Raw genomic sequence first — 27646 nt, forward strand, 5'->3', positions numbered from 1 at the left:
AGGCATTGTCACCTGTGAGCCAGCCTTCTTGTGGTTAATAGACTTTTTTCTCAAAACTGTTCCAGATTTAAGCACAGAGGTCCCATGTGCACTGCACCCAGGGTCCCATATGGTGACCCTCACACTCAGGGAGTGTGTTTATTATAGTTAAGGAACCACTGTTGATTCACTGGTATTAACCTAAGTCTGCTTCCTAAGCTTTTACCTACGGTCTGGTTCTGCTCCAGGATCCCATCCAGGAGGCCACGTTATGTTTATCGTACATCGTTATTTTCCATTAGTAACAGCCACATCCTGTCAATCGTCCTGATTGTCAGGAGAGCCCCACGAGGGGCTACAGTCTGTTTACCAGCCTGTTGCCCCCATCCATCTGCCTGCTCTCAGGGCAGGGACAGCATCACGGCCTCTGGGGCCTGCACAGATGCCCCCAAAACCCAGTTAGTGACCTAACCAGGCCTGCTGCCCACCCCCACAGTCCCTGCAGCTTCTGGTGGCCTGCAGGCCCCAATGCAGGCAGGAGGACCTTGAGAGCCAGCCTGGGCAGGGAGGGGATGATGAAGGACTTGGAACCAGCCCTTCCACCTACCTGCAGCCTCCCCTGTACTAGAAGCCTCTGTCCTCTCCACCTCCCAGCCAGGATCACTCGACTGAGTGGCATCAAGCCCCAGCTGGAAAGCAGGAAGTCAGGGTGAGGGGCAGCTTTTGGGGCAGCCCATCAGAGACCCTGACTAGGAGGGTGCCTTCCCTGGCCTTCAGGGCAGGAATTTCATCAGGAGCCGCTGCAGGCCAGGCAGGGCTCCTCAGGTGGGCCCCCTCTGGCCCTAAAGTTTCCACTGGCCATCTCCCCCTTGTAAGTCCTGGGCCTCACTGGTGGTGAGTGGGTGGGGACTATCATGGTTGCCGTGGGATATCTGATGGCAGGAGCCTCAGCCACAGCCTGGAATTGCTGTGCGGTGCTGTTGCTGACGGCCGCTATCTGCTCCAAGGTGGTAGATGAGTATAGCTGAAGCCTGGCCCCCACTTCCCTGGCCGGCAGTGGGGAGCTGGGATCCTTCCCCTGCAACAGGAACAAGAAGAGAGGCTTCTCAGCCCCCACTTCTCCCCATGCTAGGGAAGGGGAGAGAGGAAGGGGAGTTGCCAGCCTCAGTTTCCCTGGCCACCCAGGTAAGTGTGCACCGGCCACCTTACTGCAATGCAGGCCTTGATTCAGTAGGCCCCAGGCTCTGCACCTGTAACCGTGCTCAGCTGACGTCAGACCAGCTGGGTGGCAGGGCCCTGGCGGGCATGGCCTACTATGGAGAAAAGGGGGTGGGCTTCAAAGGGAGAATTTGAATCTGCAGCTTCTTAAAGGTTTGTGTTCTTGAACAACTGACCTGACCTCTCTGAACCCCTGTTTCCTTATCTGTAAGATGGGGAAAATGACCCCAACCTTGCCAAGCCCAGGGGGATGCCTGCACCCAGAGAGGCCCCAGGGCTCTGCCCTGAGATGGTGGGTGAGCGCCCAGCCCAGTGACTGCAGCAACCAGTTAGCCTGGCAGATGGGTCACAAAATCCCACATCACACACATCCAGGAAAGCTCATGCTCCTGCTTGGCAGGCTCATCCAGGATGAGGATAGCCCAGTTCACGGGAACCCAGCCCTGTGCCTGAGCCCCGACTAACCTTTTCTCTCCACTATTTTCCATTCCTGATTCCTATTGTGTGTTGTTCCTGAGGCACCATAGCTGGAAAGATCCTAAGACCAGCCCAAGCTGTTCTCTTACAGATGTAGAAACAGGCCCGGAGGGGAAGGGGCTTGCCCAAGGACACACAGGAAACCAGGAGCCAAGCTAAGGCTGAAGCCGGCGTTGCCTGCTCCCGAGTGGGGTTTCTCAGCGGATCTCATAGCCTCTGGCTTCACCCTTAAAGCTCCTGAAGCTTCCCTGCCATCTGTCTCTCCCCAGCCCCAGATGAACTTGGGAACCAATGTGAAGTAAGCAACTGCTCTGCCTGCTACCACTGGGTCACTGCCAAGCCCCTGGGACCTGCTGTTTCTCTGCCTCCTGTGCTGCAAGAGGTGGGGATGGCTTATGCCCGGCGAGGGTGGAGGGGGCAGCCCACAGCTCCACAGCTGGGAGCCCGTTTGCCCAGGCACAGTGTCAGGCTGCAGAGGGAGCTCACAGCTGATTGCTGCTCTCCTCACACCTGCCTTTGGGCTGGAAGGTTGCGGGTGGGGGAGGGGCCGGGGGAGGGGTGGTTGCTGAATCCCGGGTGCAGGTACTTCCCAGGACCAGCCCACAATCCCAGTTCTCGGCCTGACCCCCAGCTGGTCTCTTGCTGCTGTTGCCTCTGCCTGGAATGCTGGGTGGACTCCCCTAGTTGCTCTCCTGGGTCCCCCTCTTCCCTACAGGACAGGCACTTCCACCTGAGGGTGTTCGTCGAAGTGGTCCTGCCCAATGGCCACGTTGCTGGAACACAAGAAGTCACTCTGATTTGTCCTAAACCTGGCCACGCCTGGACTCTGGCCCCTGCCTGGCGCCATAGGCATGGGCTTCTCCCTTTCCACCCCTCGTGCCCAGCCCCTCCACCCCACCCCAGGGCACGGCTTTGTCCGCTCAGCCCCTGCCTTGCTGACCCTCGGACCTGGACCCACCACCCAATCCCACCCAGGCTCAACCCCAGTGGGGCACCCTGGAACGCAGGGGGTTGACAAGCTACCCCACGCAGGTACATAGGCCTCCTCTGTGAGTACATACTGCGTCTGGGCTTTCTGGAACGGCGAGTGACCCCTTCGCCCTTGACCGGGCTGAGGAAGCCAACTCCCTCCATGTCCGTGGCCTGCGTGGCCATTTCCTATGTCCTCCCCCTTCAGTCCCTTCCCCAGGTCGGCCTCCAATGCAGGACCAGTGTCGGGTGGCCTCCAGGCACTTCCCCTGCAGAGTAAGGAGAGGTTCCAAGGAAGCCTGTCAGCAGGCTGGTTGCTGCTATGACAACAGCGGAGGGGTTCCCCGTTACTATGGCAACATAGGTATAGCTCTCCACACCTGAATCCTGAAGGGTACAGGGCTTCCCCCAGCCCCTCCCCTAGCGCCAGAGCTGTGTCCCTCACACCTGCTTTTAGGAGAGCCTGAGCCCCAAAATGGCTGCAAAGGGGACCTCCGGATGGGGTCCAGAGGAGCTGGACGGCCCGGAACCAGAAACAAATCTGTCTTTACATGCAGTCCTCTATCTTCAGTCTACAACATCACAGTTGTTGGTTTGTTTGGTTTTTTAAGGTTTGTTTTGTTCTGTCTTAGTAATCTCTACACCCAACCTGGGGCTCAAACTCATGACCCCAAGACCAAGAGTCTCACGCTCTTCCAACTGGGCCAGCCCAAGGCCCCTGGAACAGTCCAGTTTACAGATAAAATCCTACTTCTTTAGTTCATTTTTGTTGTCATGAGGAGAAAACCTGGTCCATCGAGGGGTTACTAGAGCCAACGCCGGCACAACGAGCAAGGAAGAGAACCCAGATCTCCGAAGTCCCAGGGCACTTCAGTACGGTGGCCCAGCCTGCCCCCCGTGTCTGGGCTGCACGAACACTAACCCCGAGCGCCTGATAGGCCTCTTTGATATGCCTTTGTCCCAGCAACTGTCCAGTGCTTCACCGGACGGTTTGAGCAGGACAAAGTGGCCACTTTGTCCTGGCGGTACCCCAAGAAACAGCCTTGGCACACGGGATCACGCTGGCCCATATCCACATGCTCTACACCCCCTCCAGCTGCTCCCAGACTGGAGCTGGGGTCTTTCGTGTTCTTCCACTTCCTGCTCACCCACTGTGGGCCACAGTCCAGGTAGGAGGGGGTGGCCACGGGCTGGCACCCAGGACCTCCCCCTGGGAGGGCCTCACCCAGCTGTCATCCCCCCCAGGTGGCCGGCAACCAGCTTGTCCTTGGGAACCAGCTGGTGTCTGACCTTGACGTCCGAATGGGCCACAGGGCTCCATCATGCAGGATGGCACCTTCTGTGAGGGGGAGCCTGCAGAGAACAGGCCACGCTGTGGGCCTGGGTGTGAAGGGGGCGCAGGTGAGTTTAGGACAGGTTTTGGAACCATCTGAGCTGGGGTCCCAACTCTGTTAGCTGCTGTGTGGTCTCAAGAGAGCCCTTGGGCACTTCCCTGGCCTCCCCTACCAGACAGGGGGAACGGCCCTGCCTCAGGTCTGATGGGGGGGGGGGGGTCTGCCCACACCTGGCAGGCAGAAGCTACCACAGTGGGCGAGTAAGCTGGGGTCCTCAGGACCATTTGCCTTTGTCCCTCCAAGAACCATGCTCAGAAACTAAGCCGCAAGCATCCCCCTCAAGGCCCAAGGAGACAGGGGAGGCTGTGAGTGTGGTTGTAGCTGCCTCTTCCTTTCAGAGGTCACGAAGCCACAGATGAGGCAGGAGATACCTGGGCGGAAGCTCTCTGGGGCTGTGCTGGAAGCAGGAGCTGAGGGAGGGCCTCTGGTGGAAAGGGGCCCCTGGGACCTGCAGACTGTGGTGGCAGGAGCACCCCGGTACCTAGGATGCCACGGGGGGTGCCCCAAGGGCACCTGTGCTTGTCCCACCTGCCTTTGGAGTACAGGGGCCCCAGCACCAACTCTTAGCTGCTCACCCTGTCAGGTAGACCTAATACTTCTGTACAAAAAATGTCCTGTGTGACCCCAGCTGGGTGCCAAGGTGTCTTTCTCCCCACCTACCTGCCTCGAGGGCCAGGTGGGTTGCCCGTGTGCCGGCCCAGATGTCTTTTGCTTTAAAATCCTAAGTACCTACGGGCCAGGGGTGGGAAGGATGCACCTGCAGCCCTGTAGACCCTGGGATTTATGAGCTGGGGGAGCTAGCCAAAACTGAACTCGGCTCCAGGGCTGCCCAGGGGAGGAGCGTGACGGGACACCTGCTGTAGCTGGCAGGGGTAAGCGGGCAGCTCCTCGGACCAGGCCTTCAGGTGCATGCCAGGCCCAGTCTCTAGCTGCAGGGCGTCTTCCCCATGGACCGCCTCTCAGGTAAAGGGAGAGCGCTTAGGAGCCAGAGGTAAAGGGCGACGGGGATAGCGTGAGGTCAGCTTCCCAAGCAGAACACGGTGTGCTGGGCGTGGCCCTGCACTTGAGAGTGTGTGGCATCACGTAGGCTAGCAGGCAACCCCAGTCCCCATGGCTGCCACCCACCACTGCCAGGACGGTGGCACCACAGGGCGCTGTCTGACCAGCCTGAGCTGTCCTGGGCCACGACAGGGGCAGGGGTGTGGGGTCCCGTAGCGTGGGCTCAGTGGTGCCAGACCAGGCCCTGTTCGTTGCATCCATGGAGCGGGTGTCCAGCTTGCCAAGCAGAGATCCTGTTGCTGGGTCTCGTCCTCCCCCCGCCCCACCCCTGCATACTCTGGCCCTTGACCTCAGGCTTCACCTGTGCTGCATCTTCAATGCCAGTGGCTTCCTGCTGCTCCAGGTGTCCATCTCTCCACGGCCCCCACCAGCCCCCGTGTCACCATCCGGCCCCTGTGGCTCCAGCTCCAATCACCAAGGGTACGGGGTCCCTAGGCCTTCTGTGCTGGCCCTGCTCCCCCACACTCAGCCCACGGAGGTTTATAGGCCCCTCGCCCTGCAGAGGAGACTTTCTGCTCCTACTAAGAGGAGAGGGACTACCCCAACATTAGGCTGCCCTGCAAGCCTGTCCCTGTGGGAGTCCGGCTCCTGAGAGCACAGACCCCAGTCTGGTCCTGCTGCTGCACCAGTGCTGGGCCTCTGCCGGTGCCTGCCCCTTCCAGCAGCCTCAGTGGCCCGTCCTATCAGACAGATGAGTGGCAGGGGATGTTTCTGCTGCCCCAGGGTGTCACTCCGCCTACCTCCCCGATCCCCCTGCTGCCTACTTGGCCACTTTCTTTCCCAGGTGTCCTTTTGACAGGAACAGCTACAGGACCCAAGTGGTACCCCTGGACAGGGCAGAGGTGTCCTTCTCCTCCCACTGCCAGTGCTTCACTGTGACCACCTTCGCCCTCCCAGACCCTGGTTCCCAGAGGACCCTCAGGAGACGGAAGAAACCCCGTGTGCCTCTTCCTGCCTATTCCCCATCTGTTCCGTGTCAGCCGGTTCCCAAAGCTCTCCAGCATTCTGAGACCTGTAGCTGACCCAGCTCCCCAGATGGGGCTTCGTGGGGGATGCTCAGCCCAGAGGCAACCCGTAAAGCATTGAGAAGGAGGAAGGAAAGTGGATGCCACCAACCCTAAATCTGAATCCTGGCCACAGTGCTCTAGAGTGACTTTGCTTCTGACTCTAGAAACAGCGTGTTTGACGTAAATCTCTTCTGAAAATGTTTAATCCAGCAGCTTCTCTGGTGGGTAAACAAACTTAGGGTATATATTTAGATTTTCTACAGAACACACAAACAGGCACCAGCTACCCTATAACTTGTTCCCCTGAGCAGTACCTCTCTCTCCTATTACTACACACAGACCCCTGTACTCTGATATAGCTGCACGTTATTATACCAGATGTGGGCAGGCTTCATGGGTTAGCACTGGTAGGGGGGCTTAACTCTCTCTCTCTCTCTACCGGGCTCTCCTGGAGCCCGCAGACCCCCCACTTGCTGGACAGAGGCACATCTGTTGGCTGGGCCTCCAGGGGCTGAGTCAGCCCCACCCACTCCTCCTGCTTCTGCCCCTTCGGGGAGCTGCCCCTGGCCTTGTTTCTGGAAGCAGGGGTAACCTGTCCCCTGTTCTCCGCTCCATGTGTCCCTGCAGCCCTGTGAAGTCCCGCCTCCTGAGAGGCCAGAACTCCTGGGATTGGTGGGGGGCTCTGCAGTTAGGTGAGCATTGGGGGAGCACACAAAAAGGCTGGGGCTCCACCATGCGCAGTGCTGCTGCCTGCCAGGAACTCTTCTGCAGACCGGAGCCATCAGGAAGGAGGAAAATAGGTTCCACGTGGTGAGGCAACACCGGTTGGGTCTGAGCCTCAGCAGGAGGGGCTGCAGTCTTCACACTGGTCCACGTAGCCAGGCCTCAACCTGCCTGCTTGGCTGGACTTGGCCTAGGTCCTGGGTCCCTGCCCTGGTGCTTCCTCCAGTGGGTCACAGCCAGCCCCGTGCCCTGAGCTTCTCTTCCCACCAGGTTTACTTCTGCAGCCCCTCAGCCTGCTCCTGCTCAGGTCTGGAGACCTGCTCCATGATGTGCTGCTTGGGGCCTGCAAGTGAGTCTAGGGAAAGGACCCTGGAGAGGGTCTTCGTTCCTATGTCTGCAGGCCTGTTCCCGGCTTCTGGGAAACCAGGGGCTGCAGACTAGCCCCAGATGCACAGGGCCACGACAACCCTATGCTCCCTGTGGCATCGCTATAAGGCCCCAGAACCTCGTGAGCTCTCCAGACCCAGTGAGCCTTGAGGGTTCCTACAGGCAGGAGCCTCTACCATGGCCCACAGGTGCCAGGGCTGTGTGCTGCCAGGGGACACTCAGCCATAGCGCAGACCAGAGGTGGTATAACAGCAGTCAGCAGGGAACTAAGCGAAGAGATGCAGCCCGCCCTATCTGCGGCAGGGCAGCGGCAGCTCTGCGGGTGTGACCACCAAGGTCCAGCGGCACAGAGACTGCTGGAGAGGCCCCACTCTGCCTTGCAAGCCCTCAAACCCCCTCTCTCCTGCAGGCTCCTCCAGGATTGCCAACCAGGGGCCTCTCCCCTGGGTGGTCCTCCTGCTGGTGGCTGTTGCCCTGGTCCTAGGGGTTGGCATTTCCATGGGCCTAAGCCAGGCCAAGCCCAGAAGCTCCAGGAAGGCCAGAGAGGGTGAATAAAATAAATAAACCATAATCTCAAGCCTACTGAGCATGTGTGACAAGGCCTTGACCCTGTGCCTTGACCCTGTGTGGGGGTTCCTGGGCTCTGGCCTGCTCCATCTTTTTGGTCTTTAGGATCTTGATCCTCTATGGAGACTCCCAAGCCAGGTTGCTTCATGACAACCCTGGCTCTGGCTCTTACTGGCTGTGTGATATTGTGTTACTGAACTTTCTGGGCCTGTTTCCTCATCTGTAAAATGGGGGTAATACCCACCCCCACAGGGCTGTTGGATGAAAGAAACTAACAAGAATCCTTAGAATGGTATATAACAGCCAGCATTTACTGAGTGCTATTGATTAGAATTTTTTCCCCTGCCCCAAACTTAATGCTTACTTTTTTGTTTTGTTTTAATACGAAGACCAGTTTATAGCCCAGATAAAGAGGGGCTGGGGAAGTGCTGCCTGTTAGGCTTTTCTAGTGGAGGCAGCAGAATAGAACACTCGGCCAGAAGGTCCAGACACTTGCTCTGGAGGTTAGCTGTGTAGCTTCCCTTATCTGGGCCCATCTTCCCATCTGTGCCTAGGGAGAGCCAGTTCTGTTCACCTTCTTGGCTCGGAAGGGAGGGGAACCCCAGGCTGGACTCCTCAGGGCTCGTGTGAAATCATCATGATTCTGAGCTTGGTGGTGGTTGGAGGAGCCAGGCTGGCTTCCAGGTGAGGTCAGGGAGCTGGTTCTTCTGACCAGCCCCAACTCTTCTTCTTACCAGCGCCTTCAGCGTCCAAGCCCACGTAAGCATCTGGAGCAGCGTGGGAGGGCAGTTCTATGAATCGTGCCGATGCTGTGTTTGAACAAAGTGTGATTGTATAGATACCAAGTGGAATCACATTATGTAACTAACTTATCTCCGGGGTTTGTTTTTCTACCACAAAGGTAGACATCTTGTATTATTTCCTATCACTTTTAATAGACGCCTTCTCATCCATGTTGCGGTTAAACCGTGATGTGTTTTACCTCCCTCTGATGGAAACCAAATCTATTATTGGTGCTTAACACAGCTTATCCTCACTTAAGCATGTAAATTCTTTGTACATTATCTTCTCAGAAGAAGCTTGTAGAAGGGGTACAGTTTGGTCCAGCAGTCCTGTAGGGCTCTATAGCAGCACAGGGCGCTGGTTCCCTACCCCTCAGCCTTGCCACCACAGATCAGTGTCGTGCTAATAAAGCTTTGCCACATGAGTATCCTAAGCCAAATAGCATTGCTGATCTAAACTATACCTTTGGGGGTACCTGACTGGCTCAGTGGGTGGGGCATGAACTCGATCGCAGGATTGGGAGTTCGACCCCACTTTGGGTGTAGAGATTACTTAAAATCTTCAAAAAATAAAGCTACTCTCTTAAATAACATACCTCTTTGATTAGAAGACAAGCATCTTTATAGCCACTTGGGTCTTGTAAACTGCCTCTCTGTGTCTCTTATCTGCTCCCCTGATCACTCTCTGTTTGCAGAGAGCTCTCCCAAGTCCGGGGGGCAGCATCTTCATCTTACGGATTTCCTGCCCAATCAGCCTTCCACCTTTTCTTCTGTGGAGCTCTTCCATCTTGTTGTTCCAGAGGATTATGCAGCCATAATTTTCCCTCACACTGTTATCTGTGAATATGGCAAACACCATATTACCCTACATAATTACAAAAGTATCCATTTGCTTTTTGCTACTGACATGGCAGTTCAGGGGTTTCTCTCCTACTATCAAGTGTACACAGGTAAAGAATTTTAAGAACTTTGGTAATCAGTCCTTGTACACAGATTTTATAAATACTTCTATGTCTGAGGGTTCAGTTTGCAGAAACAAATGTCCAAAATATATGAACAGTGAGGGTCATTGCCGCTGTAGGTCCCCTTGCTCTCCCCGGAGAGAACCATCTCAGCTTTGACTTTCCTAGATCACAAAATCTAGTCCAAATTTTGCCCAGTGTAAAACTTCTTCCCTCCCCTAAGCTACCTCCTAACTCAAGCAGGAACCTGAGCCTTCAGAAAAGTTGGGTCAGCCCTGATGCGGATGATAACAAACCATTTGTGCCGACCTTTGGCAGGAAGCAGAGCTGCTTAGGGGCCTCTCAGGTTTGCACTCTTCCTGCCCTTCTGGGGAGGGGACGTAAGGGCTGTGGCTGCAGTGAGGGTAGGACCTGAAGGACTCCCCTACCACTCCACCTACCCCTGCACTCCCTCCCTCGCACTTACATTATGGCTGAGATCAGGTCCACCTACTTTGCCTGCAAGGAAGGGGGAGGACACTTCACAGCCTGTTACTTCAGCTCTGGTAAAACTTTGACTCCCTAAAGTGTGGCCACATGCCCACGTAGCTCTGTAAGGACATCTCCTATAAAAATGCCACTTCTATTCCAGCAGCAGGAAGACTACATGCCCGGGTCAATCTTCAGAAGTAAACTAAAATGCCATATTATATACACTTTAAAAACATGTTTAAATCATTGCTGAGCAATACGGGGATTGGGGGCAGGGGGAAGCTTGCACAGAGGCCAAAAATAAAGTCTGAGAAATAAAACCAGCTTCTATTCTGGGCCTTCTGCAGAACCCTGGCGACCTCGACCTTCTGGTTTAATGAGGGACTACGGGTCAAGCCCAGAGCCTGCCAAAGGTGGGGACTCCAGATCAGGGCACGCTATGGAAGCTGGGGCTTCAGAGGGCAAGAGTGATGGAGAAACAAGCCCACTGCACAGAGAGGGGCAGTAAGGGGTCTTGCCTATCACGATCTCTGTGCTGGATAGTTTGAAACAACAAAAAGCACTCCCCCGAGAATTACAATTCCTTCTTCTCTGGTGTGTGTGGTCCAAATTCTTAGACTGGGGCAGAGGTGGGAATGCTCAAACTTTCTTTTTTTTTTAAATTTTCTTTATTTATTTATGATAGTCACACAGAGAGAGAGAGAGAGGCAGAGACACAGGCAGAGGGAGAAGCAGGCTCCATGCACCGGGAGCCCGACGTGGGACTCGATCCCGGGTCTCCAGGATCGCGCCCTGGGCCAAAGGCAGGCGCCAAACCGCTGCGCCACCCAGGGATCCCTTTTTTTTTTTTTTTTTTTTTTTTTTTTGGGAATGCTCAAACTTTCAATCAGAGAAAGCTCCATGGCTGAGCTTGAAGTGATCCCTGGGCTTCAGGCAGGAGCAAATGCAAATCCTGCCTGAAAAAAAATGTGATTTCAAACAATCTCAAAGAATTCTCATAGTCACAATAAAATCAGCACTTTACAAACCAAAATCAAAAGACACTACGGAATGAAAAGATAAAGCACAAACTGGGAAGACAGTTGCAACACCCGGACAAAGGATTGGTATTAAAAAAAAAAAAAAAAGTATATGTATAGATCTGCACGTATACAACTACAAATCAATAAGAAAAAGACAAGCCAGGGGACCTGGGTGGATCAGTCAGTTAAGCTCTGCCTTCTGCTCAGGTCATGGTCCCAGGGTCCTGGGGTTGAACCCCATGTTGGACACCCGGCTCAGCAGGGAGCCTGCCTTTCCCTCTTTGTCTGCCTCTCGCCCTGCTCATGCTCTCTCTCTCTCAAATAAATAAAATCTTGGGAAACAAAAACAAAAAGACAAGCCAAATAACAAAGCAGGCAATTTGTGAAAGATAAATTGCCTAGATGTGGATGAAGACGTTCAACCTCATTAGTAATCATGAATATGAAAATTAAACTTCAGGTAGCATAATATACCCACCAGACTAGCAACAATTTAAAAAGTCAGCAAATACTAAGGGCTAGTAAAGGGTATTAAAGACAGGAATGCTCATCCACATGGTAAATCACAGTATAGACTGATACAACCATGTTAGTAAAGAGCTTCTCATTACCTATAGTATTATCTGTAAAATAAATCCCCTCCTAAGTTAATATCCTGGTAAAAAACACTGCTCCAGAATGTTCACAGGAATGTTGTTTATTATTGAAAAATTAGAAATAATCTGTAGGTCTGTTAACAATAGGACATATCAATGCATTGTGGTATACTCCTAGGACGGAACCTCACAACCAATGAGGGAAGGGTTAATTAACCTGTTTGGATTTATCACTTGCAGGCTGGCCTCCCCAAACAGGGGGATGGCCTCTGACAAGGCTCCACAGAGTCCAGCTATTGCCAAGTGCCCAAGGCACTGATGAATCACAAAGCTTGGACCTCAGCCCCCTAATTACATCAGAAGGGGCTGGTGCTCCTCCAAGCAAGAATGTCAAACAGCTCCAAGAGCACAAGTTAGACATAGATCCAGGACTGTATCCGGGAGAAGCGTTGGTGCAGCCACCCCAGCAAAAGATGAACTGGCAGATTACGGCTGGAACCAAGGTGCAGCCACCGCACACTCACTGTACCCCTTCCCCTGGTGACAATGGCGGAGCTGTGCCTCATGACCACACAGCCTGACAGCACCACAGCACCAGGTCGGGCACCCCTAGCCCAGAGCACATTCCCCTCGGGTGAATGGGCCACGCAGGACCCACACCTCCATCTCCAAGGGGCGCTGTTCCAGTAGCCTGCCAGACGTCCCACTGGGCCCCTCCTTTGTCTGCCCAACAGTGGATGAACCATTACCATGTGTCAACACAGGTAAATCTCAAGAACAATGTTAAGCAAATGAAGGGAAAGCCAGCTGCATGATTTCATGTATATAAAGTTCCAGAGTAAGTAACACCCCCCCCCACACACACACACACATACAATATGGTGGTGAAACTACAAAAAGAAAAGAAAGGAATGATCCACTCCAATCCCAAGGTAGGAGTTTCCTCGGCGTTTGTGAAAGAACACAGAGGGCCCATAATACTGTCCTTCTGGGTGTTGGATATAAGGGTGTTTAGTATTCTTTAAATTGAAAAGGTATGCTCGAGACACTTTTGAACCAATATCTCACAATAAGAAACTTTAAAAATGTTAAAGACCTGTTCCCATTGAGGAAACATGCTGCTAGTTGAGATCTGCAACCTTTTAATCTAAAAACAAGCTGCTGGGCACTTCTCCAAATGACTTGCCCTCCCCACCACCCATCCTCCACATTGTTCTCCCCTCCCGGCCGTCAAGCAGCCAGGCAGTGGGGCTGCGGCAGCCCCTTCTTCACCAGCCACTCTGCACCTCTGCTCTTGGCCCACCTCTCCGCAATGTGCCTGTCACCTCTCCCCAGACCTACCTGACATGCAGCTGCACACCCCTTCCTGCACATCTGCACCCCTCTCAGAACTAATCCTGTGGTCGTAGCCATCTGCACACCACCACCTCCCTGCCTGGCCTATGTTCTGGTCACTCTGTGTCAGTGGAGCCTTCATTCCGGTAACACAAGTGTTGAGCATCAGCGGCTGTGACCCATAGAGCGTCCCTGGATGCCAGTGCAGACAAAAGCAGGGGAGACAGCAGCCAACACTGTGTGCTCTCCACATATGTCGGCTTGCTTAACCCTCAGCAGCCCTGTGAAGCAGGCACCCATTGGTTAGGTTTTCAGATGCAGAAATTGAGACACTATGTGGTCGTAGAGAACTGCTGAGCTGGGATCCAAACTTGGTGTCTGACTCCAGAGTGCACTTAACCACAACTCTACACTAGGAAACTGTGCAGAGGGTTGTTAGCTCCCACGGTCTCCCCAGAGGACAGGGTAGTCAGTTTGGTCTCTGAAGCTGCATGGCTTAAAATCCCAGCTCCATTACTTCCTGGGTGGCCTGAAGCCAAGGTACTCGGAGCTTCTTTCCCATCTGTAGAATGGGGTAACAGCCCCTGCTGGCACAGCTGTCCTGATAGGGAGCAGTCCTGGAGCTGGGTTGCCGGAGAGACTGATGTAACCGCAGTGCCCCCAGGTGGCCGCCCTGCTCAGTGCCCTGAGGCCATGCAGCCTTCAACAGTGGAGGGACAAGGAGTTTGGACCCCAGGCCCCAGACACAAGCCCAGGCATGAACGGTCTCAGGGCTCAAGTTCATGTAGGATGCAGTAAGTATTGATTACACCCCAAACAATTTCCCTTCAGATCCCTAGAACTACTCCTAGACCCTAAATAGAAAACTCATGAGCCTGACAATACGGTTCCAGAAAAGGCAAGCCCTCTGAGAATCCACCAAACCCCAATCCACCCACTGAACACAGACCTTATTGCCAAAGTTTCACCCACACGGCGGCTGAGCCCAGGCTGGAGAGGTGGCAGCTTCCATTCCATTATGGCCAAAATAACCAAGACTGTCAACCCCTGCTTTTGTGTCCCGAGATAGAGCCCAGGTTGAATCTGTCTGCCCCTTAGCTGCAACCTGACATAAGGTCAAAAGGGGGGAAAAGACAGCACTGAGTACACGACCCCGCCCTTGAAATGAAAATCTAGCTGAAAGAGACAAATGCATAAATACCTCCAAAATCAGAGTTCTGCTAGAGCTGGGAACCGTGGCCAAGGGAGGTCACTCACCTGCCAGGGCAGGGATGGGCAGCAGTGGCTTCCTGGAGTGAGCCCATCTTTAGGGAGGGAGAATCCGGGGAGAGCAAACAGTGTAGCAGGACAGAAATAGCTGTCATGGTAAAAGCAGCAGCAGTGTCGTAGTACAAGCACTGGTAAAAACAGTGACAGTGCTAACAGTGGTGCTAGCAGGAGTAGAAGCCATACAGCTGACTCTCGAACACCCCCAAGCAGATGAAAATATATGTATGACTTCTGACTTCCCCAAAATGTCACTAGTAATAGTCCAATAGCCAGAAGCCTTACCGATAACGTCTACAGGTGATAAAGATATATGTGTGCATGTGCTATATACTGTCGTCTGACAATAACGTAATCTCAAAAGAAAATGTTATTCAGAAAATCTTAGGAGAAAATACACTCGGTACTGATTTATTGAAAACAAAAAACAAAAAACCTATGCGTAAGTAGACCTGCACAGTTCCAGCCTGAGTTGTTCAAGGGTCAGTTGCAGCAGTAGTGAAAGGGTGAGGAGGAGGAGGAGGAGGAGGAACAGTGGTAGGGGGGCAGCAGCAGAAGTGGTACCAGCAGAAGTGGTAGCTGTATCAATGGTGGTAGCAGCAGGAATGTGAGCATAAGTGGTAACAGGAGTGGTAGCACCACTCCTTAGCGGTGGAGCAGCAGTAGGGGGTGGTGTAGCAGGAAGGGTGGCAGCACGAGGAGGGGCAGCAGTAGTGGGGGCAGGAGTAGCAGCTGGTGGCAGCAGCTGGCACAATATACACAGCACATATCATGTGCACCCAGCAGTCTACAAACTTACCTAGGGACTAACTCATCTAAGCCTTACAATACCCCAGGTACAGTATCCTCAACTTCTGAAGAAACTAGAACAGAGAGAAGTCAAAATAATATGGCCAAGGGCCCCAGCCTAAAAAGTGCCATAGCTGGGATTCCACGTTCCTGCCTCACTCCTGCCTCACAGCCCAGAATGCAGGGGAGGGGGAGGGCCATGGGTCTTCCCTGGAAGCTGCTCAGCTGGACAGCTAAAAACAAGGTTGTTTCAAGAGTAAAAGGAGAGAATGTACATAGAGTGTCCAGCACACAGCTGAGATGAGTGGACAGATGGCAGGACAGAGTGAAAGCACTTTAGGACTTCTAACGCCAACATGAGGCTTCCAAGGCCAAGAGAGCAGGGCCATGCCCCAGTTCCAGGGCAGTGGTTTGAAATAGGGTGGGACAGGATGGTGGTCCCTTGGAGATCTTCTGAGATGTACTCCAAGCCCCTCCCCTGTCAAAAAACTGCACGTAAGCATGGAGAGGACACACGCTTCATACCACAGCCCCTCCCAACCCACAGATCCCCTGAGAACCTCCCTCTTTCTCTTTAGCAGTTTTCCTGGAAATGAAACCAGCCTAACAACACATATTCACATCCAGCCAGGAAGCAGCCAAATGGCTAGGTGCTGGGCTAGCTCAGGGTCCAGTCTGCCCTTCCCCCACCTTGGGAGGGGCCGCTCTACCCCCAGCAAACCATAGCTCCATCCCTTCCTCCTTTTGAAGTGTAACTGCATGACGGCTCTTTTCTTAAAAAGGGACAACCCCACACATTTCAAATCGGTATACTCAAAATTGGCCTTACTTTGGCCAATGTGGGAAAACCTCTAGGTATTCCAAACGCCGCCTCATCACTCCCCTCCTGGGTGTCCTGCGGTAACTGACCTGAACAAACAAGAGGCTGGCACTCCAAGGTGCCCCCGCAGCGCTGTCTGCAACAGCTACAACTTTGGCGTGTGTTCCAAAGGCCAGTTCCCCTGATGATCACAGATACACACGCACAAAGGCTATCCTAGTCAGATGTCTGTGGAAACTGGGTTCAAATGTTAAAGGGTTTCTTTTTTGCAGTTTTCAAAGGCTTTACCCGCTAATAAGTATTGTGAGCTTCCAAGGGAGAGGACAGCATGCCCAAGCTTTCTTGACCATGGACCACTGACCCAGCAGAACATGTGCAGAGTCTTCTGCGGCACCAGTGTAGATCACTGTGCTGTGACCCACTGCCCCAGGGCCCCAGCACAATGCATGACAGTTCCCACTCCCCCCAACACACTCCTGGACTGCTCTCCCCCAGGTTCCTGAACACCTCCCTCAGCCACCCACCCCACCCTGTCCCCACACACCCTGGCCTCCTCCCTACCCCTCTGCGCACCCTGATCATCCCCTCCTTTAGAAGCTTCCCCTGCCAGCAAGACCCCTCCTCCATTTCAGCTCCAGAGCACTAAGACTTCAGCTTCGTTATCACATGAAAGAAGCCACCCCAGCTGCAGCAGCCAAGGAGCCCTACTTTCACTCCAAGAGGCATTTGATATCTGATCTTCTATGTTCATTTACTCTTCTGGCTGTCTTCCCTGGAACCAGCTCTCCTTCCATATTCAAAAGCTAGTTTGAAAAATCTTTTGGGTTGGCTTGGGGCAGGTTCTGTAGCACCCACAGCATTAGAGTCCTTGCTGATATGTTCACACTTCCTCATGGGCAAGAAAAAGCTATTCTTCCCTCACTTCTCCCTCTTGTCTCAGTTGCTGTAGAAGCCAACCCCACAAGGAAGTGGTGGCACGAGTGAGACCCTTAAGACCCTAGAAACACAAGGTCAAGGCCTGCAGGGACATGAAAAGTCTTTCTAGCAAATGTGCTCCCTCCCCCTGACCTTCCCAGCTTGGGGCTCCCTTTAGAGACACACACAGGAAAGTGCTACATTTATTGTTTTCTTTTTTTAATGAAACTAAATCACTGCTTACAAAAACCTGCAAGAGCCCTCACGCCCATCCCCTTCACACTTCCCTTGGCTTAGCCTCTCCCCATCTCCCAGGAACTGAAGCAACTCAATGAACGCCATGAGGGGAGAGGCCCTGGGCTCCAACCAGAGCCTTCACAGGGTGACAGTTCTACCTCCCGTGATCCTTCCTGTCAGGCTGGAGGTGGCATGGATGAGGGTGGTCCCCGCCGCCATGGCTCTCAGGTCACCACCCAGACCAGAGTGAAATGATGTGAATGCCCCGCCCCAGAGACCCCCCCTCCCCCAATAGTCTCTCCCCTTCCTCCCCGCTCCCCCCACCCTAATTCTACCCCTCTACTGAGATGAGGCCCAGCTCCCAGATCCGCAGGGCCAGGGTCTACAGGCTGTAGAACTTGAGGCTCCTGTCCATGCCCGTTGAAGCGATGAACTTGGCGTGGTGCCCAAAGGCCACCCCTGTGGTCAGGCCACTATGCTCTGAGGAGAGAGACAAGAGGCAGTGGTGAGGCTTCCCCGGGTCAGTGCTCAGTGTTTCCTAGTCACCCCGATACCCCCGAGGGCAGGGTGCTAGTCTGGCCTACACACCACCTGTGCCCTGGGCCTTACTCAGTTCCCGGCACACAGTAGGCACTCGAGTTCTTGTTGTGGGCTGAGTGAACAGAGGAATGTCAGCGCCCCTCACCTGAGCTTTTGGGGCTGCTGCAATTCTGCTCAGTTCAAGTGCTACTAGAACCCACTGGGAGCTGGCAGAGAGAGCGACAGACCAAGCAGACATAGTCTCATTCTTCCACTTCTCACCTTATTTTTAAAAACTTAGCTGAGTTTTCTGTTCAATCTAAAACCTCAATGCTATTATATGTATTTATTTCTACCTCCTTTCTTATAAGTGAGACAGTCTGTCAATAAGTTCTAGCTCACGGGTTCCGACCTAGGGCACAGGGTAGGGCAGGGGTGGGCTGAGGGCACAAGAGGCTGGGTGACACATCTTCCTGGATTCCGGTAGTCACAAGCAGCAAAGCAAATTCCTTCTAGGTTTAGGATAACACCTGGGGCCCCGACTACAGAACCCAGGCTGTGCTTCCAGCCCACTACCCCGCCTCGCTCAACTCCAAAACACCGGAGCCCAGTGAAGGTCACGGTTAGGCCTGGACACCCCTGCAGCATACAAACTGAGCAGGGCTCAGCAGAATGTGGGGGCAGGAGAAGCATCCTGGGCCCCGCCCACAACCTGCTAATGAGGATGAGAATTTCATCAACAGAGACAGCCAACAGCTGCCGTCTGCTTAGCTCTCCAGCGTGCAACAGGCACACTGTCCCTGTGCGTGCCACGTCTATGTCACCAACTGGCATAATCTGCAAAGCAGTATCAATGTGACCATTAAAAAAAAAGGAAGAAGCTACAGCTCTCAGAGGGAAACTGAGGTACCCAGGACCACACAGCTATTAGGTTAGCAGTCCTATCACCCACTGTGCCACCCCTTCTACTTTTCTTCTCCAGCATTCACAACAATTAAATGATTATTTGTAAACCTGTCTCACATCTGCTCCTCTAGGCTGATTGGAAATTCCATTAGTGCAAGGCCTAGATCTCAGTCATGGCTCCAATCCCACAGGAATGATGCAATGCTGAATAAGGGCAAATCCCTAATATGTGCCAGGCGCTGTCCTATTTACGTATGTGTTTGTACACACGCATATACACAGCTACTTCCTCAGGTTACATGTATACACACTAAACAGAGGACTTTGTGTATACATAAACTCATCTAAACCTCCTTGGCACCGCATGGAATATGCACTATTAGCATTCCCCAGAGAGACTAGGTAACCTGTCCAATGTCACACAACCTGAAGAGGACCTGAAGTGGTAGAGGTAGGATTTAATGCTCAGCAGTATGATTTTTGAGTTCATTTTCTTAGTCACTCAACTCAGTTGCCTCAGGTAGTGATGAAAAGCTGCCCAAGCAAACTCACACCTGCCCCTAGAAATTCCCAGCCCAGTGGTATTTGCCCTCTTTGCTCTGCACCAGGGCATCCAGGACCTGGGGATCCCGGAGTCCAGACCCTACCTGTGAAATGAAGAATCTCTGTCCACTGCTTGCAGATGTAGATCTGGACATCCGTGCCCCCAAGGGCCAGGTAGGTGCCGCTCTGGTCAAAGATCAGTGACTTCACCTGTTGGAACCAGGCGAGAGGTCACATGAGAACAGAAACTACGAGGCAGTCAGAGATCAACAGAGGCAGCTCAGATGATTCGATGAGTACAAATGAAGAGCAGCAGGGGAGGGAGGGGCATACCTCAAAGTTGTTATCCAGCTGCAGCGTCTTGAAGTTTTTAAGCTTGCGCAGATCCCAGAGCTTGACAGAGGAGTCATCAGCCGCTGTAGCCAAGTAGTAGCCATTCTCTGAGAAGGCAATGCTGGTGATGGGGCCCGAGTGGCCGGGGAAGTTGGCCACATTGGTGCGCTCCTGCAGTTTGAGGATGGATAGCACAACATCATCCACTGGTCATGAGTGGGGAGAAGATGGCGTTCACCAAAAACCTACCTCTGAGCCATCCTCCTCCAGCCTTTATGAAAGGTCAACTAGCAGGAACAGCGGAAGCAGATGGCCCAGCCCAAGAACCCCGGACCACACCTATCACGTCACACACACACAGCGCCACGGTCTCTCTACCCTTGTGACAGCCCCAGGGCCAGGTGCCGTCAGCACATAATCACACTGCATAGTCAAGAACTCAGAGCCTGGGCCTTAGGTGGAGGCTCCCATGTCCTACCTTCAAGTCCCAGATCTTGATCTGTGAGTCCATGGTGCCTGTTCCAAAAATGAGTCCATCAGGATGGAACTGCGCACAGGTTAGAGCTGTAGGGGAGGGAGATGGGAGTTGTGGTCAGAGCCCACAGGAAAAAGAAGCACAGCGAGAGGTTCCTCGCTCTTCACACTGCACACTGCGCCCACCCCAACACCTGGCATTCGGGAGGGGCTTACAGTAAATGTATTTTAAAAGCAAATAAGCAACTGACTAAATAAAACATAAAAATAAATAATAAATATCAAATGACAGAACCCAGCCCCTCTGCAGCAACTTACAACAGCCAGAGGTCTCATCTGTCACCTTCGTGAGCACCCGCCCTGTCTGGATGTCAGAGAAGGCCCAGTACTGAAAAACACAGAGACAACAGAGCCAATAAGAAAGCGGGTGCCCTTTAGGAAGGCAGGGGCCCTCATTAGGCAAACCCTGGCAAAGCTAGCCCCTCCGAGCAGAGGAACATTCTCCTCTGGGGTTCTGGGGAACCAGCTGGTGTTGGTAAGATGTTCCCTCCTCCCAGGAGGTTTCCTGAGCTTGGAGACCAGCTGGCCTCTACGGGGTGTGGGCTGGGACCACACACCTGGTCATCAGAGGAGCTCAGGAGATAGTCCCCAGTGGCATGGAGGCTGAGGCCTGTCACAGCACTCTCATGGGCCCGAACCACCTGCACACAGGACGCATTCGGGACTGACCAAATCCTGATAGTAGCATCTGGAGAGGCAGAAAACACCAGCTCCTGAAAGGAAAGCAAAGAGGCAGAACATCAAAGGCAGAAGAGATGGACCATAACAATCTTACAAAAGGGAGCCAGGGACGGCCATAACCCCAACAACTGCTTCTCTTTCAGCCCTGTCCTGCCTAAAACCATCCACCCACCTAATGATACCTAAGAGAGCCAACAGTAAGTACTATGTAAAATGGTAAATCAAACAGCATTGGCCTAGATGAGGAGGCCTAACTACCTAGTGGTAAGAAGGACAGCTGTTCCAGACAGCAATTTCCCACACCGTTCCCTGAACAAGAGAGAGGAACGTGGCTAGTGCAACTGAGGAACTGATTTTCTTGTTTTAGTTCGTTTTACTTTGTTTAAATAGACACATGCAGCTAATGGCTACTGTCAGGGATCGTGTGGGCACTGAACAGCACTGGCCTGGGAAAGGCTGCAAGGGCATACTCCAGTGCCTCCCATACTTCAGCACTGCAAGGGCAAGCTAATCCTCAGAACAATTTGAGGCAGAGAGAGAACTTACATAGTGTTGCCCACCAAGTATTTGGGTTAGGACATTAAAAACTGTAAGGTGGAACCAACTACCATCTTTCGTCAACAGGATTTCATAAGAGAAATAACCCATTAACACTCAGCAGAAAAGGAGACCTTTCCATTTGAAATACACTTCCTGGCTGACTCAGTCGGGGGAGCATGTGACCCTTGACCTGGGGGTCATGAGTTCGAGCCCCACGATGAGCACAGAGACTACTTTAAAAGAACATGCAAAAAAATAAATGAGTAAGTTTAAAATTTAAAATTATTTATCTATTTCTACTTTCTTTACAGAAAAGGAAAAAGGCTGATTGGGAAGCACATACTCAGGCACTAACCTATAGTCTCAGACCCAAACTGTGCCAGACCTGAAGATTCAAATCCTTTAACAGTAATCTCATCTAATGAGCAGCCCTTGCCCCTAAGCCAGCACTTCTCCATCTATTGTAGCCCACACCACTTTCAACAGTCAACAGTCATCATCAAGTCCCCTCACCAATCCCAGAGGACTATGGGAATGTGGACAAACCCGTCCTTCCTGGGTATGCTAAGATTTTGCTGAGCTTTGTTTTCCAGTTTGTACCACAGACACTGTAGGGTTTTTCCTTTTCCTAACACAAAACATGTCTATGAATTTGCTTATTCAAGCTCTATGCCCCTTGATGTGAAGGCCACTGCTTTAGGAGGACTACACAGAGTATAGGGCATCCCCGACTACAAACAAAGGCCCAGTGCCCACTATGGAGGCTCAGCACTCTTTCTTGAGTCCAATTCACTTCACCAAGGACACAGTGGGGCACCAGATGACTGGGTCCTTGACACTAAACTGCTGACACAAGGCTCAGGAATGAGGAACGCAGGGTGACTGGCAGAACCCTTTACCTGGGAAGGGTGAAACACCACACTGGTGACTTTCTTGGTATGGCCTTTAAGGGTGGCCAGGATTTGCTCAGAACTCTTGTCGAAGACAACAACATTTTTGTCGGCCCCACCTAGAAAGGACCCAAATGATACCCCAAAATGAGTCATGCCCACCTGGGTCCCTCTGCTGGAGAAGGTACTTTGTCCCCAGGACATGCAGAGGACAGGAGCATGCACCTTCCCTGATGCCCTCCCCGACTTGGCCTGCTTGGCCTGGCCGGCTCTCACCAGTAAGGATCTTGTTGGTGTCAGCAGGGCAGAGGTCCAGGGCGAGGATCCCAGGAATGCTGGCACTGTGCAAGCCCTGAGCAGAGGGTGCAACATCAAATCCAGACATAGCTGAATCCAGGCCGGCCATAAAGCCACACACCCTCCCCATGCCATCCCCAGCCCCAGGGAACAAGAGTGACTGCTGTTCTTCATCCACAGCACCTGGCCTTCTGCCTGGGTGCAGTGCCATCCTCGCTGCATTGCTGGGAAAGCCAGTACCAAGCAAGAAGAACAGCCTTGAGAACTCTGCAGCTGGGGCCAGAAGCAGGGTTGGGGCCCATGAGCTGCTCCCCACACTGGCTGCCAGGCCCAGACACCATCCCCAACACTGCAGGACACATCCTACCGCCCAATCAGCGGGGATCTGGCCACTTACCACGTGGGATGCCACCTGCCGGTATTTGCTTAGCTCCTCTGGCTTCACCAGCTCTTCGGGTACCGTCTTCCCTCTCTGAGAAAAAACAAATGCACCACACCCCCAACCAGAGCGGCAGTGAGTGCAGGATTCAATGCCACCCCCTCTTGCCCCAAAGGTGGCAGCCACCTACCCCACCCGCCACTAGTGCCCCTGGCTCCAGGAGAGCTCACCTTCTTACGCTCCGTGGTGAGCACAGTGGCCTTGTCTTGAAGCTGGGCAAGAGAGAGGAGTGGACGCAACATGAGGCAAGTTCTTTTGCCAGGACAGCAGTATGCTGGATGCTGGTCACATCCCCAAGAGTCACCTGCACTTGTGATCTGCCAGGCTCTGTGCTAAGGGCTAGTGCATTTCCTCTTCTTACTCTCACCCCAACCCGATGACAGGGTGCTGCTGGCCCTACTTCACAGAGGAGGACACTGGACCTCAGGGGAGTGAAGTCACTGGCCCAAGGCCTCAGACGTGACAAACAGCACAGTGAGCACTTCAAGTAGCACTGTGGTGCTACCAGACCAAGTCTATACCACCAAGAGAGAGGAGATGCAGTCAGAGTATGGACCGGACACAAGTTCTGTGAGCACAACACAGCACTGGCCCTGATATCTGGCCTGCTCTGCCTTCTGTGACCTGTACCTTTGAATCTGTCAAAGGTGTCAGTTCTTTATCTGTAAACTAAAGATGGTAATTCACCTTCTGTCTCCATCAGAGAAAAAAAAATGTGAAAATGTAACCAGTGTTTTATGATATGCAAAGAACCCCAATACCCCGCTAACAGTAAGAGCTACAAGTTGCACTTATCGGTAATTACAATCTTTTAAATTCCCATAGATCTACAAAGCAGACACTGTTTTTCTCAATGTAAAAAAAAAAAAAAGGAAAATGAGATACAGACTTGGTTAAGTCAGCCCAAGGTCATAAAGCTTCTAAGCAGTGATACAGAGGCATGAACTTGGGCAGTGTGGCCTGAGTCTGTGCGCTGCACTGGTCTGCTGGGAGTCCCACATGGGTGGGATTTCTATTCATACTGGATTCAAGGCAGATGGTGAGACATGAGGGCCCACCAGCATTCCCACCAAGTGACTTCCCACAACTTACCTTCTGGATAATCTCGGGGGTCATTCCCACCAGCTCACCCAAATCCATCGGCTCACCTGCACCCTGAAGACAAGAAGGTTAAAGGTAAGGGAGGCACAGAACACCCAGGACACTTGCAGGAGAGCCACATGAGACATTGCACACAGGGGCTGCAAGACAGGCAGGAAGGGGGAGGTGCACTCACTGCAACACTTGGCTGTGAGCTCGGCACAGCCTGGGGCACGATGAGTCCAGCCTGTGGTTTCAGGGTGGCCAGAGCTGAGAGAAAAGAATACATTAAAAATGGGGTATTACAAAGCAGGACCAGCCCAGAGTGGGGGATGTTGGGGCATAGGTGGCACCTTCTCGGGCGGCTGTAACTTCCTTAGTGAGCCGGGCAATAACACGGCAGGCAGCATCATGCTGGTACAGAGCGTGGGACAGCTCTTGACGGGTTGTCTGCAGCTGCTGGCGCAGAGTGAAGCTGTGCAGCATGACTGCATCCTGAAAAAGGGAAACGCCACTGTGAGGGGGTGAGGAGGAGCAGGGAACACCCAGCAGAAGAGTCAGCCCTTGATCAAGAGATGAAGAGGACACTGCCCTGTATTCCCACAGCCTAGACCAGTACCGGTAACCCAAACAACACGTGAGGGACCATGAATGTGCTGGTGGCCATTCTGGAGCTGCTACCTCATACCAAATACTGGGCACAGACAGGAGTGGGAGCCAGCTCTTTCCCACCCTCATCGCCTCTGATTTACAGGCAAATCTCGACGTCATTCCGTCACCTCCCCACAAGGGAATCATAACACTAAGGCTGCCATTAATCAACTGCCCTCACTGTGCCGGGTACTGTGCGAGACGACCACTCAAGATGTAGTCACTCATTCGTCTTCCAGAGCACCACTACATACCAGGTGCTACCCTTGGTGCTGGGGATATACCAATTAATAAATCAAACCCCTGATGTCGCAAGGTTTATACTCTATCTTTATTCTAATTCTGTCCACACCCTGAGAGACTGGCACAAATCCTTGTCCTAGAGTCAGGAAAACCAGGACTCACATATGAGCAATATGCCCAAGGGTATGTGGCAAGGGAGCAAGGGAGCTAACTGTGGAACCCAGATCCGTGGGACTTCAACAACCAGGCTCCTCCTCCACTATCATCCTGCCCCTCAAAAAAGAAAATAATACTCCGTCTTCCCCACCCCAAGTCCTAGTGCGGTGATCCCTTCTCTTCAAGCAGACAAACATCAGTTCTGTTCCAGGGACTCACCCACTCATCCTGCAAAGCTTTCAGAATGGCTGGGATGCTGGTTGCAGAGGGAGGCTTGGGCCGGATTGGGTGAGCAACTGCCAAGAGAGGGAGAGCGGGTATGAAGAACTCTAACCCGGGGACTCCTCGTGTCCCCCATCTCTTTCCCCTTTAGCCTACATTAACAGAACACCGTCTCCTCCTCCAGTGCACTGGTGCCACCTCCCAGCCTCTCAAGCTCTGAGCAAAAACAGCCCTGGATGGAGGCCAGCCACCAAGGCACCTTTGATATCGATGAGCTGCTCCTCAGACAGAGGCTGGTTGTTGATGGGGTCTGTGCCATTCTCTGCAATATACTTCTCAATGAGCCGCCGCTCATACACATGATTAGAGACAGGGGACACACACGGGTGCTCTGGCACTTCATTGGAGACTGTGGAGAAAAGGCAGGCGGTGAGCGCGGGGCGGTGAAAGGGACCCTGGGGCAAGGCGATGATGCCTCACAGGCTACTGGCCCCAACAAAACCACACGTCCCCACTTTCAACTAACAGAAAGCAGGACACGACACTACTTTTGTAGTATCCCCAGCATCCTTTCAGCTACATAACTAGCTTCTCCATCATTCTCCTGGCAGGTAGTCAACCAACAATTAGCACACAACTGCCACATGCCACACATCTACGGAGTGGTCAATCATCAATCCCCACCCGTCTCCGTTTGGAAAAAGATGCCCAGGCACCCATCATACTGGAAGACACAGAGATACACACGGCTACTCAAATCTCAGTCTAGAGCCAAGATGGATTTTGGACCAAAAAAAAAAAAAAAAAAAAAAAAAAAATCACAAAGCTCTCTGACGAGTGTTGCATTAAGAAGAAACGCTTATATGGTGTATCAGGTGCCGAGCATGATCGTAAACATTTTCTATAGATGGGCTCATCCTCACAGCAACCCCCGAACACACCTGCCTCAGTAGACTACACACCTCTGAGGACAGGGATTACAGCTGGTCTGACTTCCAGTGCGATGCAGATGCCCAGCAGGCACCCGGTACACATCCAACGAAACCATCAAATAAAAGGAAGAATGGTGCTGGGAATATGGGGGGGGGGTAGGGGGGAGCGGGGAAAAACAAAAACAAAAACAAAAACAAAACAAAAAAACTTCCTCGAGATGGAAAGCAAACAACGAACGTGAAATATCTTGCAAAAGCTGCAGTTTCTTCGCTATGAAAGATTCCTTTTTCCTGGCCCTCATTTCCCTTCCTTCCCGTCTCCCTCCGTTTGGATTCCCGGAGGGGTTCTGAGGAGAGGAGAGAGCTCAGGGCTTGCGAGTTCGGAAGCACATCCGAGAGGGATGCTCTAGCAGCCTGAGGACACGGGAAAACACCTGCGCGCCGCGTCAAAGTGCCGAAAGGGAAGACGGTACAAGGCAGGAAAAACAAAAAACAAAAAAACAAAAAAACAAAAAAAAAAAACCAAAACGCCACGGCTCCTCCGGGGCTCAAAGCGGCCCCCACCCGGCTGTGCCACACTCTCCTCCAGCCTCAGGCCCTCATCTGCACACCCCGTCCTTCATTTCTGCTCTGGAGCAGGCTTGCGAGGGATGCACGGAGGTCGGGCCCGGCGCGGCGGCCAAGGGCTCAGCGAAGGCGCCCTGTGGTGTGGTCGTGCCCCGGGCTCCAGCCCCGCCACTGCCTCTGACGCGCGGCGTGACCTTCGCAAGCTGCAGAGGCTCTGCCCTCCCGAACGGGCCCGCACACGCCCGCCGCAACGCCCCCTCTCTGCAGACGGGGAAACTGAGGCGCAGAGCCCGCGTCCGACCGCAAAGCCGGGGGGAGGGGCGGGGGGAGGGGCGGGGTCTCCCGCACCGGCTCCCCCCGTCCAGGCCCCGGCTCAAGGCGCGAGCGAGGTCCTCGGCCCCGGTGACGTCTGCGACCAGAAACCTGAGGCGCCGCGTCAACCGTGAGGCGCTGCGCGAACGCATCCCACGCCGCGGAGGAGGAGGCCCCGCGCTGACAGGCCGCCGCCCTGCCCCTCAGGGGGCCCCGCGGGCGCCTCCTCCCGCTCCGACCCGCGACCGGCCGCAGCCCACACTCACTCGAGCAGATCAGGGACATGGCGCCGCCGCAGCGCTCCGAGGCGCCTCACGCCGGCCTCGGGGCCTCGCTTCCGCGCCGCCGCGGGCCGCTTCCGGTTCCCCGCTGCTTCCGGGACGCTCCGCGGCGGGCGGCGAGCGGGGGGCGGGGGGCGACCCCGCCGAGCGACGCTCGCGCAGCGCTTCACGTGGGAGTGCGGTCGGCGGCGCGCCTCAGCCTCCGGCACCTATAACGGAAACTGCCCTTTCCCAGAATGCAACCGGGCAGGAAAGGGCCCGCCAGGGAGCCTTCGGCCATTTCCGGACCGACTCGGCGCCGTCCGTAAAGCGCTCCCGGGGGCGGGCGCCGAGGCGTTTCCAAACTACATTTCCCATGATGCAGCGCAATTTAAAGCCAACGTACGGGGATCCCTGGGTGGCGCAGCGGTTTGGCGCCTGCCTTTGGCCTGGGGCGCGATCCTGGAGACTCGGGATCGAATCCCACGTCAGGCTCCCTGCATGGAGCCTGCTTCTCCCTCTGCCTGTGTCTGTGCCTCTCTGTCTCTCTCTGTGTGACTATCATG

At 53.6% G+C, this 27646-nt stretch overlaps 2 protein-coding genes across 3 annotated transcripts; one reads left to right on the forward strand and one right to left on the reverse strand.

The window, feature by feature from the left end:
- The first annotated feature begins 893 nt into the window (after nucleotides 1-893).
- ZP1 (zona pellucida glycoprotein 1) lies at nucleotides 894-10314 on the forward strand. Its single transcript, XM_077864267.1, is given in 19 exon segments — nucleotides 894-997; nucleotides 1918-2137; nucleotides 2306-2505; nucleotides 2507-2636; nucleotides 2638-2684; nucleotides 2763-3007; nucleotides 3608-3624; nucleotides 3627-3751; nucleotides 3753-3806; nucleotides 3873-3943; nucleotides 3946-4044; nucleotides 4376-4514; nucleotides 5229-5491; nucleotides 5575-5685; nucleotides 5688-5820; nucleotides 5881-6110; nucleotides 7165-7401; nucleotides 7623-7730; nucleotides 7733-10314. Coding segments are annotated over 19 exon segments (2565 nt in total). The 3' UTR covers nucleotides 7765-10314.
- A 6626-nt stretch (nucleotides 10315-16940) lies between these two features.
- Nucleotides 16941-27294, reverse strand: PRPF19 (pre-mRNA processing factor 19). Of its 2 annotated transcripts, none has more exons than XM_077861819.1 (16): nucleotides 27087-27294; nucleotides 25269-25418; nucleotides 25007-25083; nucleotides 24091-24232; nucleotides 23934-24007; nucleotides 23750-23812; nucleotides 22828-22869; nucleotides 22616-22690; nucleotides 22198-22273; nucleotides 21931-22040; nucleotides 20368-20523; nucleotides 20069-20138; nucleotides 19755-19840; nucleotides 19277-19447; nucleotides 19048-19153; nucleotides 16941-17455 (listed from the first exon to the last, which is right to left on the reverse strand). In XM_077861819.1, exons 1-16 carry the CDS (start codon nucleotides 27103-27105, stop codon nucleotides 17358-17360), a joined length of 1515 nt encoding a protein of 504 aa, XP_077717945.1. In that variant the 5' UTR covers nucleotides 27106-27294; the 3' UTR covers nucleotides 16941-17357. The 2 variants fall into 2 exon arrangements, with proteins under 2 accessions (XP_077717945.1, XP_077717944.1); XM_077861818.1 differs by lacking the exon at nucleotides 27087-27294 and adding an exon at nucleotides 25972-26059.
- Between the last annotated feature and the right edge of the window lie 352 nt (nucleotides 27295-27646).

This window comes from Canis aureus, chromosome 21, assembly GCF_053574225.1.
Source record: "Canis aureus isolate CA01 chromosome 21, VMU_Caureus_v.1.0, whole genome shotgun sequence".
In the NCBI taxonomy this organism is placed as follows: domain Eukaryota; kingdom Metazoa; phylum Chordata; class Mammalia; order Carnivora; family Canidae; genus Canis; species Canis aureus.

Bases quoted from the DNA above. Each gene is read 5' to 3' on its own strand.
- PRPF19 (XM_077861818.1), bottom strand. From the start codon at position 26,044: ATGTGTACCGGGTGCCTGCTGGGCATCTGCATCGCACTGGAAGTCAGA. The intron at 19,448-19,754 runs GTAGGACATGGG...CTCAAACTGCAG, and splicing joins TCAAGATCTGGGACTTGAAG to GAGCGCACCAATGTGGCCAA. The intron at 19,154-19,276 runs GTATGCCCCTCC...TGGTTCCAACAG, and splicing joins AGCTGGATAACAACTTTGAG to GTGAAGTCACTGATCTTTGA.